Source organism: Carassius auratus, unplaced genomic scaffold, assembly GCF_003368295.1.
Source record: "Carassius auratus strain Wakin unplaced genomic scaffold, ASM336829v1 scaf_tig00014308, whole genome shotgun sequence".
NCBI lineage: Eukaryota > Metazoa > Chordata > Actinopteri > Cypriniformes > Cyprinidae > Carassius > Carassius auratus.
The window spans coordinates 83120-103391 of NW_020524488.1; the positions used below are offsets into that span (position 1 = coordinate 83120).

General features: G+C 37.6%; 2 protein-coding genes across 4 annotated transcripts in view; one reads left to right on the forward strand and one right to left on the reverse strand.

Annotated features, from left to right (window-relative positions):
- The first annotated feature begins 63 nt into the window (after positions 1 to 63).
- On the forward strand, positions 64 to 16653 carry LOC113074308 (von Willebrand factor A domain-containing protein 2-like). 2 transcript variants are annotated; one of them, XM_026247081.1, is made up of 14 exons: positions 64 to 132; positions 3374 to 3434; positions 4425 to 4499; positions 5257 to 5390; positions 6035 to 6144; positions 7784 to 7978; positions 11307 to 11440; positions 11526 to 11655; positions 11905 to 11960; positions 12314 to 12421; positions 13518 to 14096; positions 14942 to 15493; positions 15605 to 15727; positions 16157 to 16653. In XM_026247081.1, the coding sequence occupies exons 2-14, from the start codon at positions 3383 to 3385 to the stop codon at positions 16294 to 16296; spliced, it is 2388 nt and encodes a 795-aa protein (XP_026102866.1). In that variant the 5' UTR covers positions 64 to 132; positions 3374 to 3382; the 3' UTR covers positions 16297 to 16653. The 2 variants fall into 2 exon arrangements, with proteins under 2 accessions (XP_026102866.1, XP_026102867.1); XM_026247082.1 differs by lacking the exon at positions 64 to 132 and adding an exon at positions 1903 to 1984.
- Positions 16654 to 16799: 146 nt separating this feature from the next.
- LOC113074307 (actin filament-associated protein 1-like 2) overlaps positions 16800 to 20272 on the reverse strand; it is a 32887-nt gene continuing 29414 nt past the window's right edge. Inside the window, exons 14-19 of one of the 2 annotated variants that reach the window (XM_026247080.1) lie at positions 20056 to 20262; positions 19390 to 19660; positions 19074 to 19244; positions 18763 to 18950; positions 18257 to 18409; positions 16800 to 17401 (exon numbers count right to left, since the gene is read on the reverse strand). In XM_026247080.1, coding sequence (XP_026102865.1) covers positions 17375 to 17401; positions 18257 to 18409; positions 18763 to 18950; positions 19074 to 19244; positions 19390 to 19660; positions 20056 to 20262 — 1017 coding nt within the window. In that variant the 3' untranslated portion in view covers positions 16800 to 17374. Of the gene's footprint in view, positions 17402 to 18256; positions 18410 to 18762; positions 18951 to 19073; positions 19248 to 19389; positions 19661 to 20055; positions 20263 to 20272 lie in introns of both variants that reach the window. The other variant, XM_026247079.1, reaches the window with a different exon arrangement.

The following is a 20272-nucleotide window of genomic DNA, read 5'->3' on the forward strand; positions in this document are numbered from 1 at the left end:
AGACCAATTTGAGTTGAACTGAGGATGAAGTCAGTACGGAAGTAGAGCAGAATACTCTCATGTTCCCCGCTGAGGAGAGACTGGGACACTTCAGTTCCCGCGGCGTGGACAGAACGGTCGTGTCACTGAGAGGTGAGAGATTTACTCCTGAGCTATTAAAGTTTTTAAGATTAAATATAAATGTTTTAACATTTCTTTGATCTATAGTCTGTTGTTAATCCGAAACATTAAACGTAAAACCGTTGGTGCAGCGGTGCTGGACATTACAAAAGTGCTTTTTTTTTCTTGCGCATTATTACTTTTCCAACAGCAAAATTTAACTGCGTCATTTCAGTTCACGCATGAGAAGATTAATGTAACGACAAATGTTTGATTCGCGTTCTCTGCATTAAATCTACCTTGTTGCTTAAATCAAAAACTTTAGGCTTGTTTCTTCTAAACATTGTGCGACAGTGGGGAGAAAAAAAACTGCTGTGGATTTTATTAGATTAAATATTGGCGTAATCGAATTTAAACTAACATTTGCATGAAAGAAAATAATACATTGTATCTAAATTACTCTTAATAGTCAGGTGGTTTCCTTTGTTAATTAATTCGTGCTAATGATGCTTTTAGCAGCAAATACATTAAAACTGTTTTTCATAACATAACTGATGTATATGACTAGATTAAAATGATGATTTCTCCATAATGTTTGATGCGTGACAATCTATACAACTGAATTGTCACAAATTGCTTGTAATAAGTGAGCTCGGGAGGAGGCACCTAAGTGCTGTGTCATTTCATCCGCGTCTCTTCTCATTCACTGTCCCTCATGTGGTTATAGAAGTGTCTAGTGTTGCTCAGGTCATTTGCTCCCTGCATAGGGATCAAGCAGCTGCATACACCTGTGTCTTGTCCATTAACAAGCGTTGCCTTTTAAGCTCTGCAGTGCCAAATAAATATATTTAGCTTTTTTAAAAATAACATGCAACAGTATGAAAGCTCATGAAGCCTGCAACTCAGTCTATTTTTATTTATTTATTAATTAAATCGTTTTCAGTGCATTTATAGTGACAAAGGTTCTTGGCACTGTGGGTTGTTATGCATGAAACTGTAGAATGTTTTTTTTTTTTTTTTTTTTTTCTTCTCATGGGCCTGCATGGAGATTGTGGAATGATTAAGAGAAAAAAATATTAAAGTTGATCCAATTTAAATGAATAAAAATGTATTAAATATATGTTTAAAAAATCCAAGAAAAAAAAAAGACAAAAATATATATCTAGATTTTACGATTGGGGTTCCTCACACAAAGATGGTCCTATTTGAGGGTCTGTAGCATCTAAAATATTGAAAATCTCTGAATTAAGGCATCTTGGGTGAGGAGGTGTTCATAGATAAAGTAGGAAATGATTAAATTGCACTCTTAAGCTTAGACCAGTGAGGAATGTATGAATTAGGAGAGCAAAGCTAGAGCTTTTACTGTGCCGCTCTGGCCCTAGATGGCTTAACTTGTTACACACTGATACGGTTGTTAGTCAAGGTTATCGTATGGCAGGTTTTTATCAGATTCCCTTTGATTACTGTAGTCCAACTTTCTAAAGAGTCCTGTGTGGCTGAATTGTCCAAAACTCTTGCTCTCAGTTTGCTGGATTTGATTCTTTACAGAACAGATTCTATCTTAAAGAATGTCAGGTGGCATTCCTAATGTTTCCTCTCTTGAGTGTTGTTCTTGGTGGGTCTTTAGAGTGAGATGATCAAAGAGTGAGAGCACGGGTCAGAATTGCCTCAATACTCACTTCATTTCCTTCCAAAACTGATAATCACTCTGCCTTAAAACTACTCTTGACACCTGTAACCTGACCAATCAGATAACTCATTTCACCTGTGTTCTTTAAATGTCTCTCATACACATTAAGAAAATATACCACTGGATGCACACTAGCATGAATAGACTTATACTGTTTATCTGCTTTTATCAACTACAAAGACTACATTCAGGAAGGTTTGTGAACTGAAAACTGAAAATAGCCATGATGCAAGCTGGTGTCATTAAGTTGCATTATGGATGTGTCTACCTATGATTTTCTATAAAACTTGTACTCAACAGAAGGCTGGAGCTTGAAATGATTTTTTAAATATGTTTTTGAAAGAAGCCTCTCATGCTCACCTAGGCTGCATTATTTGATTCAAAAAACTCTTTTCTGTTTTATTATATTTTAAAATGTGATTTATTCCCATGGTGGTAAAGCTTTAGTGTGACACTCTTTTTAATATGCTGAATTGCTGCTGAAGAAACATTTCTTCATACTATTAATGTTTAAAACAGTTGTGCATTTATTTGAAATAGTTTTTTGTAACCTTAGAAATGTCTTTACTGTCATTTTGATATATTTAATGCATTCTTGCATCCTTCTTTTGAAAAATTGTACTGTCCTCAAGCTTTTGAACATGTCATGTGTCTAATGTAGTAATAATAATGATAATTCATTGGAAAGAAGAAGATAATTCTGATAGTCTGAGCACGAGCCAGTTCTTTTATTTTAAGTGTTGGTTCTGGATGGTTGCTGGTTTGACTTTAATAGAGTAGAACAAGTTGATGTTAACATTGAATCCTGTGTCCAATATAGCGTTGAACAATTCTTCTGTCTGGTGCCGCCAGTTGGCATTCGTCAACATGTTTAATTTAATAAAGTGTGGTTCTTAAAGATGTGAACTTTGACCTTAAGCTTTGGTAATGTTGCATAAAAGGATTTTTTGGCCGCAGGGAGACTTAATCTGAGACGAAGAGTATCATGCAGTTTTCTCCACACATCACTGGGCTCTCCTCCACATTTCTCAAAACACAGAGGGGTAAATGATTAGTCTGATGTGATGACAGTTTGACTGGCTTAGACCTGAGCTTGCCTGCTACCAGGGGTACAGCTACAGTAGGAACAATGTTTGGGGCCCTGTAATGCCTACTCATTAGGCTCAGTGCTCAGACGGCCTCCCAACAAGATTTTGTCACGAGTCCCTTGAGTTGTAGTTGTCAGTCATTGTATTAAGTATAAGGGAGCAGACTAGACCACTAGTACCTGAGTGAGTCCCTCAGCCATTAGTTGGTTGAAATAGCCCTCAGACTGGCTCTTTCTCATCACATGTTCCTTGCTTATCTGACCAGTGCCTCTGAGGGTCAGTAAAAATTGCCTCACCAACTTCAAGCCCACCAACACATGAGTGTAATTCCAAGAAATCTTTCTCTCCAAAATTAGTTTTTCCTGATAGTCTTTTATCTTTTTTTAGTATTCTCAAGTTTTTTTTGGCACACTTGCTCAGTAGTTGGCCTATTCAAAGACTTCCTGCAAAACTCCTTCCTAAGTTTTAATTGATCCTTGTTTTGTTCATATTTCAGGGCTTAAAAATGTTCTCTAGTAGCCAGCTGTATCTCCTTCTCATGTTCCTGTTTGGTCAAGGTAAGAGGAAGTGACTGCGCACTTGCTGTTATTGAATTTCATATCATCTAAATTGTATTTTATTTTGTTTTATAACAAAACCATAAAGCTTCATGGTTCACAACAAATAAGGGAGATAAGATTTACACAGTTTATATCAAAGAATCAGTGTTTCTAAGCATGAGAGAGCATGTTGCTCTGGACCCTGCTCACTCGAGGAGCAAGCACAGGCCAGGACAGGACAGCCTGACCATTCTCTTCACGTCCAGTGGGCGTTGCGGGAATGGAAGTCGTCCTGAATTAGTCCCCTCTGAAGGGTGTTTAGTGAGTTTCATGCGGCGCTGTGTCGTAGGGCCAGAGGTCGACACAGCTGTCTAGAAATCATGCTCAAATGACTCATTTGTGTAAGCTGTTGTTGACTTTGACGGTGCCTGAGGGAGTAAATGGGTCCGTAACACCAGAAACATGCCCAGGTCACATTTCACCTGAAAATGTCTTTAGGGACATTCAGATATTTTGTGTTGTATTGTATTTGCGTTATTTTCATGAATATTTAGCACATTTTCATCATTGAAATGAATTATTTTTTATTTATGTATTAATTGTGTGATTCAAAGCTATTACAGTTTATATAAAAAAAAAAAAAAATCAAGCATAAATGTGGCAGTACAAGATATATAATTCTGGTACATAAATACTAGTTTTTGTAATGTATCATATTTTCATGTATCAATACATTTTCAGTACAAGGATTAGGGATGGTGCTTATTTTTTTTAAAATAACCTTAAAATAGGTTGCAAGCTTTTTGTATCTAATTTATTTCTTTAGATTTTTGGGTGAAATATGACCCGTTTTTGGCTGGTTTTATTCGTTTATAAACTTTGAAACTTTTAAAAACTATTAAAAAATGCATGTAAAACATTCATATATTATAGAACAATCTCTTGAAGATTGTTTGGTAAGTCTGCTATCTACTAACTCTACTAATGACAGTATCTCTTTCTTTATAGTTTGGTCCATTTCCTCGGTGCAGGAAATGCAAACGGATCTTGAAACCATTATGAAGATAAACGCTGCTGGAGAAAGTTAGTGCTGACTTATTTTCCTTTTTTTTTTCTCAGAAAATCAGGTGATGAATCTTCAAACATTTACAAAGCAGCCCTGTAGTGTAGTTGAACAGCATTTAAAATATGTATTGAATAGAAAAATACATGTCTGTATGAAGAGCCACTAATCTACAGTACTGCGTTTAACCTGTGTTTACAAGTAAAGAGAGGGCTTCGTTTCATGTTGAATATCTGAAGAAATGACTCCACAGAGATACAGAAAACCTGAGACTGTGTATTTACTTGCCTATAATTTAGGGTGCACAATTGCCCACAGACATTACCTTAATGTTGTTATCTAGAAATTACATTTAGCTTAAAAAACAAACAAACAATAGAAATCTATTTTGTGTCCTCATTTGCATAACTAAAAGTGTGCATGTGCTGTTACAGACAGGGCATGCTATCTGTCTAATCGACTTCTATATGACAGCTGGCAGGTTCTAACATGACAGCTACATGCATTATAATTAGGCCGGTTGGCTAGCACAAACTTGCTGTAATGTGTTTGTGAGTGTATATATATCCCTGCTAGAACATGCCACAGGTGACCTTTGAGCTGCTTAAGTGTGTCAAATACAGGCTAGTGTGTGTGAACATGTTGTTTTGCACCACCATTGTGTTGCTTCATGTGCCGCAGGATAAATCAGTCTGGACTTTCATAGACTAATATTACACATTAGTGACAATTCAGTATAGATGGGTAAGCTTTGTGTTTTCTCCTGTGTGTGGTCAGTGATGCAGTGCTCCACAGCAATGGATATTCTCTTTGTGATGGATAGCTCTCACAGCGTTGGGAAAGGAGGATTTGAACGGTCCCGTCATTATGTGTTGAAGCTGTGTGAGGCTCTCGATGTCAGCAGGGAGAAGGTCAGATTACATACAATCAGAATAAAGGAAATGTTCTCCCCAAATTGAAAAGGTTTCATTATTTACTCACCCTCATGTTATCACAATCTCCTCTCTATAGTGTTTCTGTAGTGGAAACTAATTTTTTTGAAGTGCACTTTTTGAAATAGTGTGTTAATGCAAGTATACTTTTTAAAAAATGGTTTGTTAATGAAAAAACAACATTCATTTTTGTATATGCAATAATCAAATGTGAATTGTCATTAATAATTGTGAATAATCACAGTTTTTTGGTGTTTATTTTCATATATAGCTAGGAATATACACATTAATCAAATAAATGTAAATTTTTTTTTAAATGATAGCCATTGTTTAATACAAAAGACTGGAACAACACGAGGGTGAAATAACCTGAAAAATTTGGTGTAGAAACAATTTTCACTAAGAAATTCTTAAAGAAATCACAAGTAACAAATACAATTATGAAGAATAAGTCTGCAATACTGTAGACTGTATTTTAAGTATTTTCTTGTAAAACATTTTTTTCTTAATTTTTTTTTTCTTTAAATTGGAAAGGCTGTTTTTGAACTCCTGGTATTATGATGTCAAATAAAAATGTTGCTTCCTGTTTGTGGTGTTTAAATTGCGTTCTCTGTTTTGGGCAGGTGAGAGTTGGAGTTGTTCGGTTTGGTTCCACGCCCAAACTGGAAATCAGTCTAGACTCCTACAAGAGCAAACAGGAGCTGAAGAAAAAGATGAAGAAGATCCAGTATAGGTACAGAGATTACTGTAACTGTGTGTCTATTAGGCCTTAGCACTTCCTGTGGAGGATGGGAAATACCTCACTCCATTGGATGTCTTGGAGACTTTGCCAACACAGAGCTGAGGGATTCGTCACTCTCAACATGAGTGTGAATTACACTCTGAGCACACAGCTGGCCTGAACCTCATCACCCAGTCAGGACATACCGCATCTCCCTCAACAGGCTGTGAAATTACGGTTTCAGATTCCCACTCTATGAAAATCTCACTAATTGTCTGTCTAGCTGAATAAATGTGAGAGAAGATGATGGAGAGAAGCCCAGCTGGGACTCAGTCAGTATCCCTGTAGGATATAGGAGATCATGTATTTCAGCACAGGATAAAGGATTGTTGTCAATATATGACAGTGAAAATATTATCTTTTATTCACTAGTCACTCATGAAACTGTATTGTGTACATGCATGCATTCATACACTTACTGTACATAAATAAATAGATTCAATTATTATTTTTATTATTGTCATTATTATTAATTTGATATTATTTAGGTCTCATTTTTGTAATTTGAAAAAAGATAAAATAATATAGAATTATTATATTAAGTGATATAATTTGTAATATTTCTATAGTTTTACTGCCTGTTATGTTGATTTAAGAGACAACAACACAAAAGGTGAATTACATTATTAAGAATTACTATTAAAATATAGAAAATCGTCTGTGTGTGCATGTATAAATACTATATAAACTTAAAATATCTAAATATATAACGGAACTCAATCAATTAATACATTTTATTATGGTTGTAAATACTATAGAAAAAGAGTTTCATGAGTGTTCAGTTTTTTATATTATTCTGTATAGAATTTATTTAGGGAAAAAACTTGTATTTTGCATTTGTATCTTCTGTCTACTACAGATGCTTTCATTACAAGATAATATTATCAGTATAAGGCTTTACAGCAATTTCTGATCATCTGTATGAAGGAGTTCACATGGTCCGTGTTACAAATTAGCTTGTTTAATTGGTGACCTTGAAATAGTGCAGAATCTTAACTATTATTTCATTTTACATAATTTTGCTTTGATTTACCTTTTCCATAACTCCTAAAACCCTTTATTAACTGGCTTTAAATTAGATTTCGAACCCTACATTTTCAGTGTGTTGCTCTAGATTTTTAAGCCTGACTGTGCTGCTGTAGGTATCTGATTTGCTGTTCTAGTGGAGGTGTGACAAACAACAAAGCTCAGTATTAAAGACTGAAATATCATTTCACAGTGATGTGTGCGGCAGTAGTTTATTTTGATATTCTAGACTCTCTGTTTTGTTTTAAAAATGCAATATGTTAAAGGTACTTTAGGTTACATTTTTCGGACTATAAGTCGCACCTAAGTATAAGTCGCATCAGTCCAGCAGTCACTGGACTATAAATCGCATTTATTTAGAAGAAGCAAGAGAAATAATTAACGTCTACAGGCGCCTACAGCGCCATCTCGCGGCTGTAGACGGTAATGATTTCTCTTGGTTCATGTCAAACTAATTTTGATAAATAAGTCAAACCTGACTGTAACTAACCAAACTATGAAAAAAAGTGTGACTTATAGTCCGGAAAATATGGTAAGTCTGTTTTTTTCTCTCTCTCTCGCTCAGAGGTGGAAGCACACAGACAGGCCTGGCTCTGAAGTTTGTTTTGAGGAAGGGGTTTTCTGGCGGACGCAATTCCACAGTGCCACGCGTCGTCATCCTCTTATCTGACGGAAAGTCCCAGGGGGCAGTTCATCTGGCTGCCTCGGAGCTCAAGCTGTCTGGAGTGACTCTGTTTGCCGTGGGGATCCATTACCCTAGGTAACACATCACATTTACTTTCACGTCAATAATGAAATAAAACCCTCACAGCTCTAATAACCTGCTTCACAAAACCTGTCAAAAACATCACCGGACCACAAAATAATTTTTAGTGAAATAATACGTTATATTTTGCTAAAGTAAAATGAAGGCTGTAAGATATTTTTATGTGGCATTATTTTCATGACATTTTCACACCACATATTCACTACTTTAGTGAAAAAAACAAACAATTTCTGTAATGTAAAAAATATTTAAATGTAATATATAATTATATATATTATTTTCAATTTATTAATTGTACTAATTGTAGTCAATTGTAGTCCAAAAGTCTGTTGTCTGTTGTACTGCTTTCATTTTATGCTGAATAAAGACAACAACAATACAACACAAAACCGTGAATTACTGCAATAAGACTCTATATTAAAAATCGTGTGATCGTGCCAATTTATTATGGAAGAAATGTAAAAAAAAAACAACTAGCTTTCACTTAATGTCGAACAATAAAGAAAAATATAAAAATATAAACGAAAAAAGGTTAACACTACAATAAGGTTCATTAGTAAACATTACTAACTGATTAAGTTAACATGAACCAAGAATGAACAATACTTCTACAGCCTTTTATTAACTCTAGTTAATAATAATTTCAACATTTACTATCGCATTATAAAATCAAACGTTATGCTTGTTAACATTAGTTAATGCACTGTGAATTAACAAGAACTAACAATGAATAACTGTATTTTCATTAACTAACATTAACAGCGATGAATAAATACTGTAATACATGTATTGCTCATTGTTCGTTCATGTTAGTTAATACATTAACTACATTAATTAATGGAACCTTATTGTAAAATCTAAACTGTCATTGGCATAAAACAATAAAAATTGGGGAGAAATCATGTGAAAATTATTAGCACCCCTAGGCGATAATTTGCCTCATGTGTCATAACGAGGTTTCTTCATGAAATGATATTTAAAATGAACATTAAAATGATAAACATATCGGATTCTTTTTTTCATATTTACCAAAAAGCCTAATAATTCTGACCACAACTTTTTTTTACTTTTACTTTTTTTTATTAGTGGTTGTTCTGAAGCATTTTGTAGGTACAGGTGCTGTCATATTGTAAATGTCTTCAGCTCTATTAGTCAGTGAATTGATTATTTGTTATTGTAGACTAAAAGGCTGCTGACTGCCTGGATGTGTGTTGTTGCCGTTGTTTAGGCTGCAGATTCCTGTGTTCTCTCTTTACTTTGAGGCTTTATGGCAGCTTCCCAACAGGTGCAGGAGAAAGAAGGAATCTTAGTGAATAAACACCTTAATGACCATGTCTAACAGCTGGGAATGAATCAGTGGTGTGTTTTGGTGAATTACTGTGACGTTTAGATTAATAGATGAGTTCTTGAAGCACCATATGCTCTTGCCTCTCAAAATTTATCTGCCACATTTTTACCACACCATATTTTCTGTATATACAGTATTGTTCAAAATAATAGCAGTACAATGTGACTAACCAGAATAATCAAGGTTTTTAGTATATTTTTTATTGCTACGTGGCAAACAAGTTACCAGTAGGTTCAGTAGATTGTCAGAAAACAAACAAGACCCAGCATTCATGATATGCACGCTCTTAAGGCTGTGCAATTGGGCAATTAGTTGAAAGGGGTGTGTTCAAAAAAATAGCAGTGTCTACCTTTGACTGTACAAACTCAAAACTATTTTGTACAAACATTTTTTTTTCTGGGATTTAGCAATCCTGTGAATCACTAAACTAATATTTAGTTGTATGACCACAGTTTTTTAAAACTGCTTGACATCTGTGTGGCATGGAGTCAACCAACTTGTGGCACCTCTCAGCTGTTATTCCACTCCATGATTCTTTAACAACATTCCACAATTCATTCACATTTCTTGGTTTTGCTTCAGAAACAGCATTTTTGATATCACCCCACAAGTTCTCAATTGGATTAAGGTCTGGAGATTGGGCTGGCCACTCCATAACATTAATTTTGTTGGTTTGGAACCAAGACTTTGCCCGTTTACTAGTGTGTTTTGGGTCATTGTCTTGTTGAAACAACCATTTCAAGGGCATGTCCTCTTCAGCATAGGGCAACATGACCTCTTCAAGTATTTTAACATATGCAAACTGATCCATGATCCCTGGTATGCGATAAATAGGCCCAACACCATAGTAGGAGAAACATGCCCATATCATGATGCTTGCACCTCCATGCTTCACTGTCTTCACTGTGTACTGTGGCTTGAATTCAGAGTTTGGGGGTCGTCTCACAAACTGCCTGTGGCCCTTGGACCCAAAAAGAACAATTTTACTCTCATCAGTCCACAAAATGTTCCTCCATTTCTCTTTAGGCCAGTTGATGTGTTCTTTGGCAAATTGTAACCTCTTCTGCACATGCCTTTTTTTTAACAGAGGGACTTTGCGGGGGATTCTTGAAAATAGATTAGCTTCACACAGACGTCTTCTAACTGTCACAGTACTTACAGGTAACTCCAGACTGTCTTTGATCATCCTGGAGGTGATCATTGGCTGAGCCTTTGCCATTCTGGTTATTCTTCTATCCATTTTGATGGTTGTCTTCCGTTTTCTTCCACGTCTCTCTGGTTTTGCTCTCCATTTTAAGGCATTGGAGATCATTTTAGCTGAACAGCCTATCATTTTTTGCACCTCTTTATAGGTTTTCCCCTCTCTAATCAACTTTTTAATCAAAGTACGCTGTTCTTCTGAACAATGTCTTGAACGACCCATTTTCCTCAGCTTTCAAATGCATGTTCAACAAGTGTTGGCTTCATCCTTAAATAGGGGCCACCTGATTCACACCTGTTTCTTCACAAAATTGATGACCTCAGTGATTGAATGCCACACTGCTATTTTTTTGAACACACCCCTTTCAACTAATTCAACTAATTGCCCAATTGCACAGCCTTAAGAGCGTGCATATCATGAATGCTGGGTCTCATTTGTTTTCTGACAATCTACTGAACCTACTGGTAACTTGTTTGCCATGTAGCAATAAAAAAATATACGAAAAACCTTGATTATTCTGGTTAGTCACATTGTACTGCTATTATTTTGAACAATACTGTAAATCTGGAATTGGCTGTGACCTACACAAGTGTTAAAAAGTTTGCGGTCTTAAGCAGTACACCTGTTTTCAACAATGATAATAAGAAGAAACTATTTTAAATCAAAATTCAAATCTTACCAACCCCAAACTATAGTAGTAAATGTATTTGATGAGTAGTGCTTTTCACAATACATATCAGCTGTCAAATCATGCCTTGTCTTTCTCTCCTAAGATGGGAAGAGCTCCGTAAATTGGCGAGCAGCCCCTCAGACTCTCACGTATTCTTCGCGGAGCACTTCAGTGACGCTGTAAACGGGTTATTCACTACCCTCACCACCTCATCCGTCTGTACTGCCGTTCCTTCAGGTAAAAACTCACCTGTGTCTCAGTCAACAGCACCATCTGGGTTTATGAACAGCGAGTCATGTTTCCTGCACTGTGACATCTGCAGGGTGCAAAGTGGAGTCTTACCCGTGTGTTCAGAAAACCCTGGAGACGGTCAAAGAGCTTCAGGGAAACTTCATGTGCTGGAAGGGGTCCAAGGGATACTCCCCGTACACATCCCTCTGCCCTCATTACAGGTAAATGACATGGATGGAGCAAAACACAATGATCTTGAGATGCTTTTGGCCTAATTGAAGTGTAAGTATACTATGTTAAAATGACCTTAATGTGCACTGACTCTGTTTCACACAATAATAAAAAAATTATAATAAATTGTTGCAAATTTTCACTATTATTTTTAATTGTGAAGTTTCATGGCCTGAGGTAAAACTAAGTTCATTAACAGGAATTTGTGGACTGAAATTGGTTTTCGCATCATCTTACAGGTATAACAAAGTTTACAGGCAACACCCTGTTGTCTGTCACAGGACTATATGTCCAGGTAAGAGCTAACAATCAAAATAATGAATATTTAATTTCATAATCATTAGAATTTTAGGTAATAGTTTAGTATAGAGACCAATTCTCACTATTAACTAGTTGCTTATTAGCATACCTATTATTAACGTATTAGCTGTTTGTTTATTAGTACTTATAAAGCATATATTATGCATGACCATATTCTTTATCCCTAATCCTGCCCAATACCTAAATTTAACAACTACCTTACTAATTATTAAAAAGTAGCAAAGTAGGAGATTATTGAGGCAAAAGTCTTAGTTAATGGTTTGTTAATAGCAAGAATTGGACCTTAAAATAAAGTGTGCCCAAATGTGACTAACATTCTCTGTTTAGAACCCTGTGATTCTCAGCCCTGTCAGAACGGGGGGACGTGTTTATCTGAGGGACTGGAGAAATACCGCTGCGAGTGTCCCGCGGGGTACGGCAGTGACCCCAATTGTGGTGAGTTCACACTTCTCTTCCCACACTCCTCAGAATCCTCTAATGAGCTGTTCCAGTCTCAAGTTCACTGTCAGATGTGTGTGTGTGTTGTTTTGGTGAGTTTGGTTGGAGTGTGTGGGGGTGGGGGTATGGGTATGGGTATGGGTGGGGTGGTTGGGGTTTCATAAACAGCTCATGGTCTCACATTACAGCGGGGGTCAGCTTTTGGGTCAGGTCATGGCTGACTGAAATATACCTCAGACGTCTTATGTACTACAGATGAAAGGGACACTCTAATTATGAGCTAATACCACACTGTTCTCCTCTCCAAATGCCCTCAAAGTCAGAAGCATTGCTAACGTCTTGTCTTGTGCAGTGAATCAATTAATTATATTGCAATAATAGTACCTTAATTTTATTAATGGCACAGCAGTCTCCAAAAACAATTGTCCAAAGAATGTTGGCATAAAATCTGTGTAAAATATCTGTAGACTTGGTTCTGACCACACAAACATACACGGACATATTTTCAAGGTGGGGGAGTAGTTTCCTAAATGAGATTCAGAGATAGAAGCCATCATCAGTCTTCATGAGTTCCATTGTAACACTGACATCGAATCTTCCGGCCAATCAGAACGTGATGACACGTGTAACCTCCTGTCTGTCAGTATGAATGACATCACTTGCAGGGGTTATGACCCCACTTACCTGAGAGTGAAAGATGGCTCTTTTTGTTTGTTTATTCTGTTCTTATATGCATTTTTGCATGTGTTAAAGGGATAGTTCACCCCCCAAAAATTCAATTATTTCATTAATTACTCACCCTCATGTCATTCCAAACCCATAAGACCTCATATTTAATTGTAAATATCTTAATTGTTGTTCTGAAAATAAACAAAGGTCTTAAGGGTTTGGGTGAGTTATTTATAAAAGAATTTTCGTTTTTGGGTGAACTGTCCCATTAATGGATAAAGGACAGTAGAGTCCTATTCCCTTCTCCTTTAACAATGTTGTTTCTCACATGATCTTAACTAAACTCTAAAATAAACATGAGATCATGCAGAAGTGGAATGTTAAGCACGTTCATTAGATCTTAGAAAGTATCCTCTTTTTCCAGCTCCGGTTCTAAGTTTCGACTGCTCTGTGGATGTGCTCTTCCTGCTCGAGGGCTCCTCTGCACTTACTCTGGAGGGCTTCTTGCACTTCAAGTCCTTCCTGAAGCGTTTCATGCAGGCTGTATTGAGCTCTGACACCCCTGTGAAGATGGGGTTGGCCCAATATGGAAGCGATGTGAAGATCGAGGCCAAAATCGGGGAGCACAGAGACCCGGCGAAGCTGATCCAGGCTGTTGAGGGCTTGGAGTATCGGGGTGGGCAGGCCAAGGCTGGAAACGCCCTTCGCTACATCACACACAATGGCTTCCAGAGCACACCTGTGTTCGCTGATATTCAGGACGACCTGCCGCGAGTGGTAGTGCTGCTCACGGGAACGCCGTCAGTGGACCCTGTGGTGGAGCCAGCGAAGTACGCACGGGACAGAGAGATCTTCATCATCGGTGTAGCACCAGAAGAGATGAGGGCTGAAATAAACAACATCACGGGGAACCCCCAGCGCACAATCAAATACCAGTCACCCGACAGATTGAGTGCAAAGATCCCTGAACTAAGAGCCAAAATTTGCAGTGTCGACAACCAGGGTAGATATCTCAACAAATCTTCATTTTAACCACTGGAAAGTCCTCAGTAAAGTCCTGAATGTGTTGTTCCTCAAGGAATAGCTCACCTAGAATTTATGATTTACACCCTCGGGTATCAGTCATTATTTCCATTAAATGTTTGGCAGAATGTCCAAGCTTTTCCATTCAGTGTAGATTGTATGTACAGCATAGCACTAATCTTATCTGCAAAATTACTGACAACAGTGTGCATGAAGAGTTTTTTTTATTTACTCAATGATAATGAAGATGAAAAACTGAATCATTATGATAAATTAATCATTCTTAATCAAAACATAATGCTGCTGAAATAAAAAGACAAAAATAACCCCAAAACAAAGATATTGACAATACACTTACAGTTTATTTGAATAAGAAAAATCTAGAAAGAATATGATTTTTGAATAATTAATTCATAATCAGTAATCAATGGAACTTACCAAAGTTTATTGGGGAACACAAAGGTTTTGCGTGAAATGGCAGAAGTATTGAGAGGGAACAATTTTTTTCAGGGGAAATTCTTTAATAATCTTGAGCAAACATGTTGAGAGGGATGCAAATAATTTTTGTGGGAAAGTATTTTGTGATTGAATGCAAAGTTTCTCAGGGTAACGCAAAGGTTTTGAGAAGAACCACAAATGTTTTTCAAGTAAATGCAAAGTTTCTTGGGGAAACGCAAAGGTTTGGTGAGTGAAAATACATTAAAAAAAATTATTACTGTTTTTCAAGTGAATATCTAAGTTCTTAAAAAAAAAAAAAAAAAAAAAGCTAAAGTATTGAAACTTGATTTTTGTATTATTCTAAAGTCATTTTTTTGTCTTTACTAGGCTGTCTGGGTCAATCTTTGGACCTTGTTTTTGTATTGGATGCCTCTAGTGGTGTAGGAAAGGACAATTTCGTCCACCTTCAAGACTTTGTTCGGAGCACCTCAGTACAGTTCGACATCAATCGAGATGTGGCTCAGATGGGACTGGTGGTTTATGGGAGGCGGCCCGTCACGGTCTTTGACCTGGATAAGTATGACTCGGGCTCTGCTGTGCTGAAGGCAGTGGGAGATGCTGCTTTTCTGGGTGGGAAGGCCTCTACAGGTTCAGCCCTGCTCCATGTGCTCTCCCAAAGCCTGACGGTGGGGAAAGGAGCACGGCCTGGAGTCAACAAGGCCGTGGTGGTACTGACTGATGGGACGGGTGTAGAAGATGCAGTAGTGCCCGCCCAGAAGATCCGGGATAGCGGAGTGTCAGTGTTTGTGATCGGCATTGGGAACATACATCAGGAGGTCCTCTTCCGCATGGCCGGCTCTGAGGATCACATGATCTCTGTACCTTCATATGATGACCTGAAATACTCTGAGGATGTGCTAGTACAGATGGTGTGTTCAGGTAATGGGCTGAACAAACGAGTACAAATATTCCTCTTTGAAAGCATTTTTTCATCTTTGATGTATTTATAGTCATGTGTTGCTCTCTTGAACTTGATCCTCTTTTCTACAGACGTGAAAAAACCTGTTAACCTGTGCAGTCCAAACCCCTGTATGAATGATGGCATCTGTGTGCTGCTGAAAGGCAGCTACCACTGTGATTGCCATGGTTGGAAGGGTCCACACTGCGAAACACGTCAGTACCCGTTACTACTAATTAGCTTTGGGACAATAGTGGGTATAGCTGGCCAAAATTAAGGTGTTTTCATTGTAGTTTTTCAAATTTTTAGTTTACTTTTAGCTTATTCGCAGCTCAGTGGAATAATCCTGCAGTGTGACAGATATTGGCTGCGCCACAGACAAACCGAATTCAAATGCTGAATGACTAAATGTAGAATACTGATTAAGAAACGTTTGCTGTGTAAATCCTGATTATTTAAACCATTTGATGAACATGATGTAACATGGCTTCAAACATCTGCTTATGTCAGTGCTCAGTATGATTTGTCCATTTCTCTGTGCCCGCCGGATGGGTCATCATTTTGGTGTTTTTAGAATGGGCAAGGAGTCGGCAGGGTATGTTTAAGTGTTTTGATTTATGCATTTTTATGAACTTGTTTTTCAGGAAGCAGAGAGAAGCCATCCAGAGGAGATCTTCCTAAACCTGCAGGCCTGAGGCGCCGTCAGAACAAGAGTAAAAAAGAGCTGCTGCAGCGCTATAGGGAGCACCGCAGGAGACGCGTTTCTCACACACAGCACAGATAAAGAGAACACACACACATAGACAGAGCCACAGCTCAGCAAAGTCATTATAAATTCACATCGACTTAAGATGCTGATGAACATGCAATCAAGGAGACACTTCAAACGGGATGTGTATCTATCTCTATTTGCTGTTAGTGACTTAAATTAGGATTTATTTTTATTTGAGGTCGATCTTAAGGGGTTTGATGCTGTTTGTATGGTTTATTCAGCACTGAAACCACTTTATGAACATGTATTCTGTCTGAGATTTGGACCTGGTTGTGATCTGTCATATTGAAAACTCCTTCTTACAGAAAGCCTCATTCTAGAGGCTTACTTTTTGACCATATTTATTTTTTATTCACTGCTTTTGTATTACATTTTCTTTTTCAGATCTTTTAGTCTAAATCAAATACTTTATAGTATTTTTGTGTTATTTTGGTGCCACCTATTGAAGAAAATGCAGTTTTCTATAATTTCAAACCAGGATATCTGGTTCTCACTTCGCATAAATAAGAATTGTTGTCAGTACAAGCTTTTATTTGAATAAAAAGTGCATGTTTCAGCTAGCATACAGTAACAAATCAAAAACACTGAACGGATAGAAAATATATATTCACATCTTGGTTACCAGCATACATGAACCAAGCTACAATGTACCAAATGGTTGATTTATGGTTTAGAAATCTAAATGTTTCAGTTTAAAAATAGTGGTTCTCTGAGCTTTTTGGTATCTTTTCAAGCTTGTGAAACATCCATAATGTGCACACCACTGGAAGAGTTATTTTAGTTATTCCCTTCCTTCCTCTTACATAAAAATGACTTATATAGATTTAAAATCTATTGTCATCCAATGGCGTTATTGGCAGGGAACAGAAAATATTGTCTTGGATTAGCTCCCTTCGTGAGTACCATCTCAACCTCTGAATGCAGAGAAGCAGGGACTAGTGGAGGCTGATGTTTCAGAGGGGCGGAGCCTGCAGGTCACTGGACACACCCTCTCTCTCTCTCTCTCTCTTCCTCTCTGCCTGAAGCATTTGCCTTAGCAGTCCTTTGAGCTTTGGCTAAAAAGTCCATTTGCACTCTCTATTTCCTTCCACTAGGTAGTGGATTTTTTCTCCCATTCCTGCAGAGAGAGAATGACATAAGCTCAGACAATAACAGAAAAAATACAATACAATTTTATATATATATATATATATATATATATATATATATATTAAATTTATCAAAATTGACCAATTTTATTACAAAAAAATACCAATAAGTAATCAATTTCAAATTAGTGATGGGAAATGAAACCATTGAACCATTTTGAAGCTTCAAATCAACTGAACAAATTGCTTCGCAAAATGATTCACTGTTTCGAAGCGCTCCAAACACCACGCAATGGTGACGGCTGCTGGTCAAAACTGTGTAAATGCAACAAAAACCCAGGCCAAAACAAACCCAATGAAAAATACTTTCTTGAAAGTATTATATATTAATTGCAATCAAAACAATAAAATATCATTATTAAAATTAAGTAAAAATACCATACATACAATTAAGTGTCTGTATTATAGGCCTTTGTGTTTTAAAATGAATTATTATTAATATGCAAGGGCTTGTTTTGTTTGTTTTATGGAGAGTTTGTCTAAACAGGCCAGTAAGAGACAATTACTCATCATTTTAATTACACAAATCTCTACAAAGTGCAGATTTTCATAAAAAATGTCTACAAAGTGATCAAACTGATCTGAGATCGTATAACCATAGATCTCAGTGAAATCGCTTGATTCACAGGTTCACAGCGATCGCCCCTCTAAGAGAAACTTTGGACATTTCTAAACGTTTCGAAACCGTTATGATGTAACGAAGCCTCGTTTACCGAAATCACGTGACTTTGGCATTTTGATAGGCGTTCCGAACCACTGGTTCAAAAGAATTTTAAAAAGCTAAGCTCTCTATTAGGACTATGGATGCAGAAGTGGACTCTGACCTTGGCTTTCTGCAGAACGTTTCCTTTGCTGGATGCCACGGTGGACGTGGGTCGGTTCTTCGGCGCTGTGGTGGAGCTGATGGGTGAATCTCCATTATTGGTGTTGCTGATGGGTGTATTTGGAGCAGGGCTGGATACAGGTGCTATCTTGGGCTAGAATACACAACAATATAAGTCAGCTGGATTCGTCTCACTCAAACAGAGTACAATCATTAGTGCAATTCAGTTCTTACCTATTCTGAATTGTACTCCCTAGTATGTTTATGTCAGATAGACAGCTCACTTGGTTTTTCAACATTATACACTACTATTCAGAAGTTGAAGTCGGTACATTTGTTTTTGAAACAACTATCTTATGCTCACTATAAGGCTGCCTTTATTTGTTCAAAAATACAATACAGTAAAAAAAAATATAACGTGAAATATTATTACAGTTTAAAATAACTGTTTACTATTTTTATATATTTTCAATTCCTAAAATTCTTTTTTGCTGTTGTCATACTAACCGTTGAAGTTTCCAGTAGGCTGCTATCTACTGTGGTGCCCAGTGAAAAGGGTCCTGCTTCCACTTTTCTCAAACTCTCCTTCACCTCCATCAGGCTAAGCTCCACCTCCACTCGCCGGTGCTCCGCCTCGCGACACGTCTCCTCCATCTGCTTCAGACGAGCCTCCAGAGAGGCCTGCCGAGTGGGGTCTATGAGCCATAATCAAAAGCACTTATAAGCAATTTACATGTAGAGTGCCATTGTGGTGTTGAAACTACATCTTTTAACACTTGGGCATTTCCAAATATTATCATTAGGTGGTGCTACAGTACCTTGGCAGGAGCTCAGCTCCTCTTTCACCTCTCGTCTGTCTTTCCTCAGGGTGGCCAGAGTGTTTTTAACCTCCTCCCTCTCTCGCTCCAGACGGTCTCTCTCGTCTGAGTAAAGCCGAACATCAGCCTCCGTCCTGTTCTTCCCTAATTTAACCTCAACTGACCCGGGGCCTGCTATAAACATGAGGGAATGTGTATGAGCTTTGAGCCGTGACCTACATTCACATACTGAAGGTATGCTCACATGAGTGCATAGCTGGGAAAACACAGCAGGGTAAATGAATAAAAGTTTTACAATTGATGGTTTTACAATCACCTGCTGGAGAGAACCTGAGTTTATCAAGAAATCTGTCTGTGCTGGTAGCTTTTCCTCTGGAGGTGGGCGGAGTCTGGGGCGTCTGCGCAGACGTCTGGGGTTGGGATGGCTGTGAGGTGGGAGAGGCCCTCTTTTGGCTTTCATGACTAAGGAAACTGATTCTTTGAGTTTGGACAGGGGCTGGAGAGGGGTCTGTGTCCACTCTAGGAGAAACAGGTTTAGGGTCCATGTTCTCTGTGCTGCTCGGTAATGAGGTTTCTCTCGTTTCAGGCTGTTTTAGAAACAAATTGTATCAAGGGGTTTTAAACATTTTTATTAAAATATTTGTATACGTATTTACATGTTTTTGTATTACATTTTATATAATTTTTGCTAAATAAATATCTGTATTTTGGCACTAACAACATGGATTTAATTACCAGGGAATGCACCTACTGGCTAAAGTTGATATATACACTATCTAAAACAAAAGTTTGGGGTCAATACGTTGTTTTAAATAAATTATTCTGCAAGGATGCATTAAATGTCTGAAAAAGTGACAATAAAGACATTTATTATGTTGCAAAAGATTTCCATAAAAAAATACAAAGTCACTTTAAAGAAATAAAACATAATATGCTCCAGGCTATATCTATTAACATGCATTTTCCATTTTATAATGTTAACCTCTATGGAGTGTAGTGGATCATCCTGGGATGCAGATGAGGGACTGAGCTCTGTCTGTGCTGTTTTGGACGTCTGAAGTGACACTCTGTCCGAGCTCGTGTGCAGGAAGGAGCGAACCGGGACCAGATCCAGATACACTCTGTCCTTCCCATTCTCCTCGCCGCTTGCCGTTCCCTCCTCGCTGCCATTCTGAACCTCTGGAGCCTCCTATAGCCGG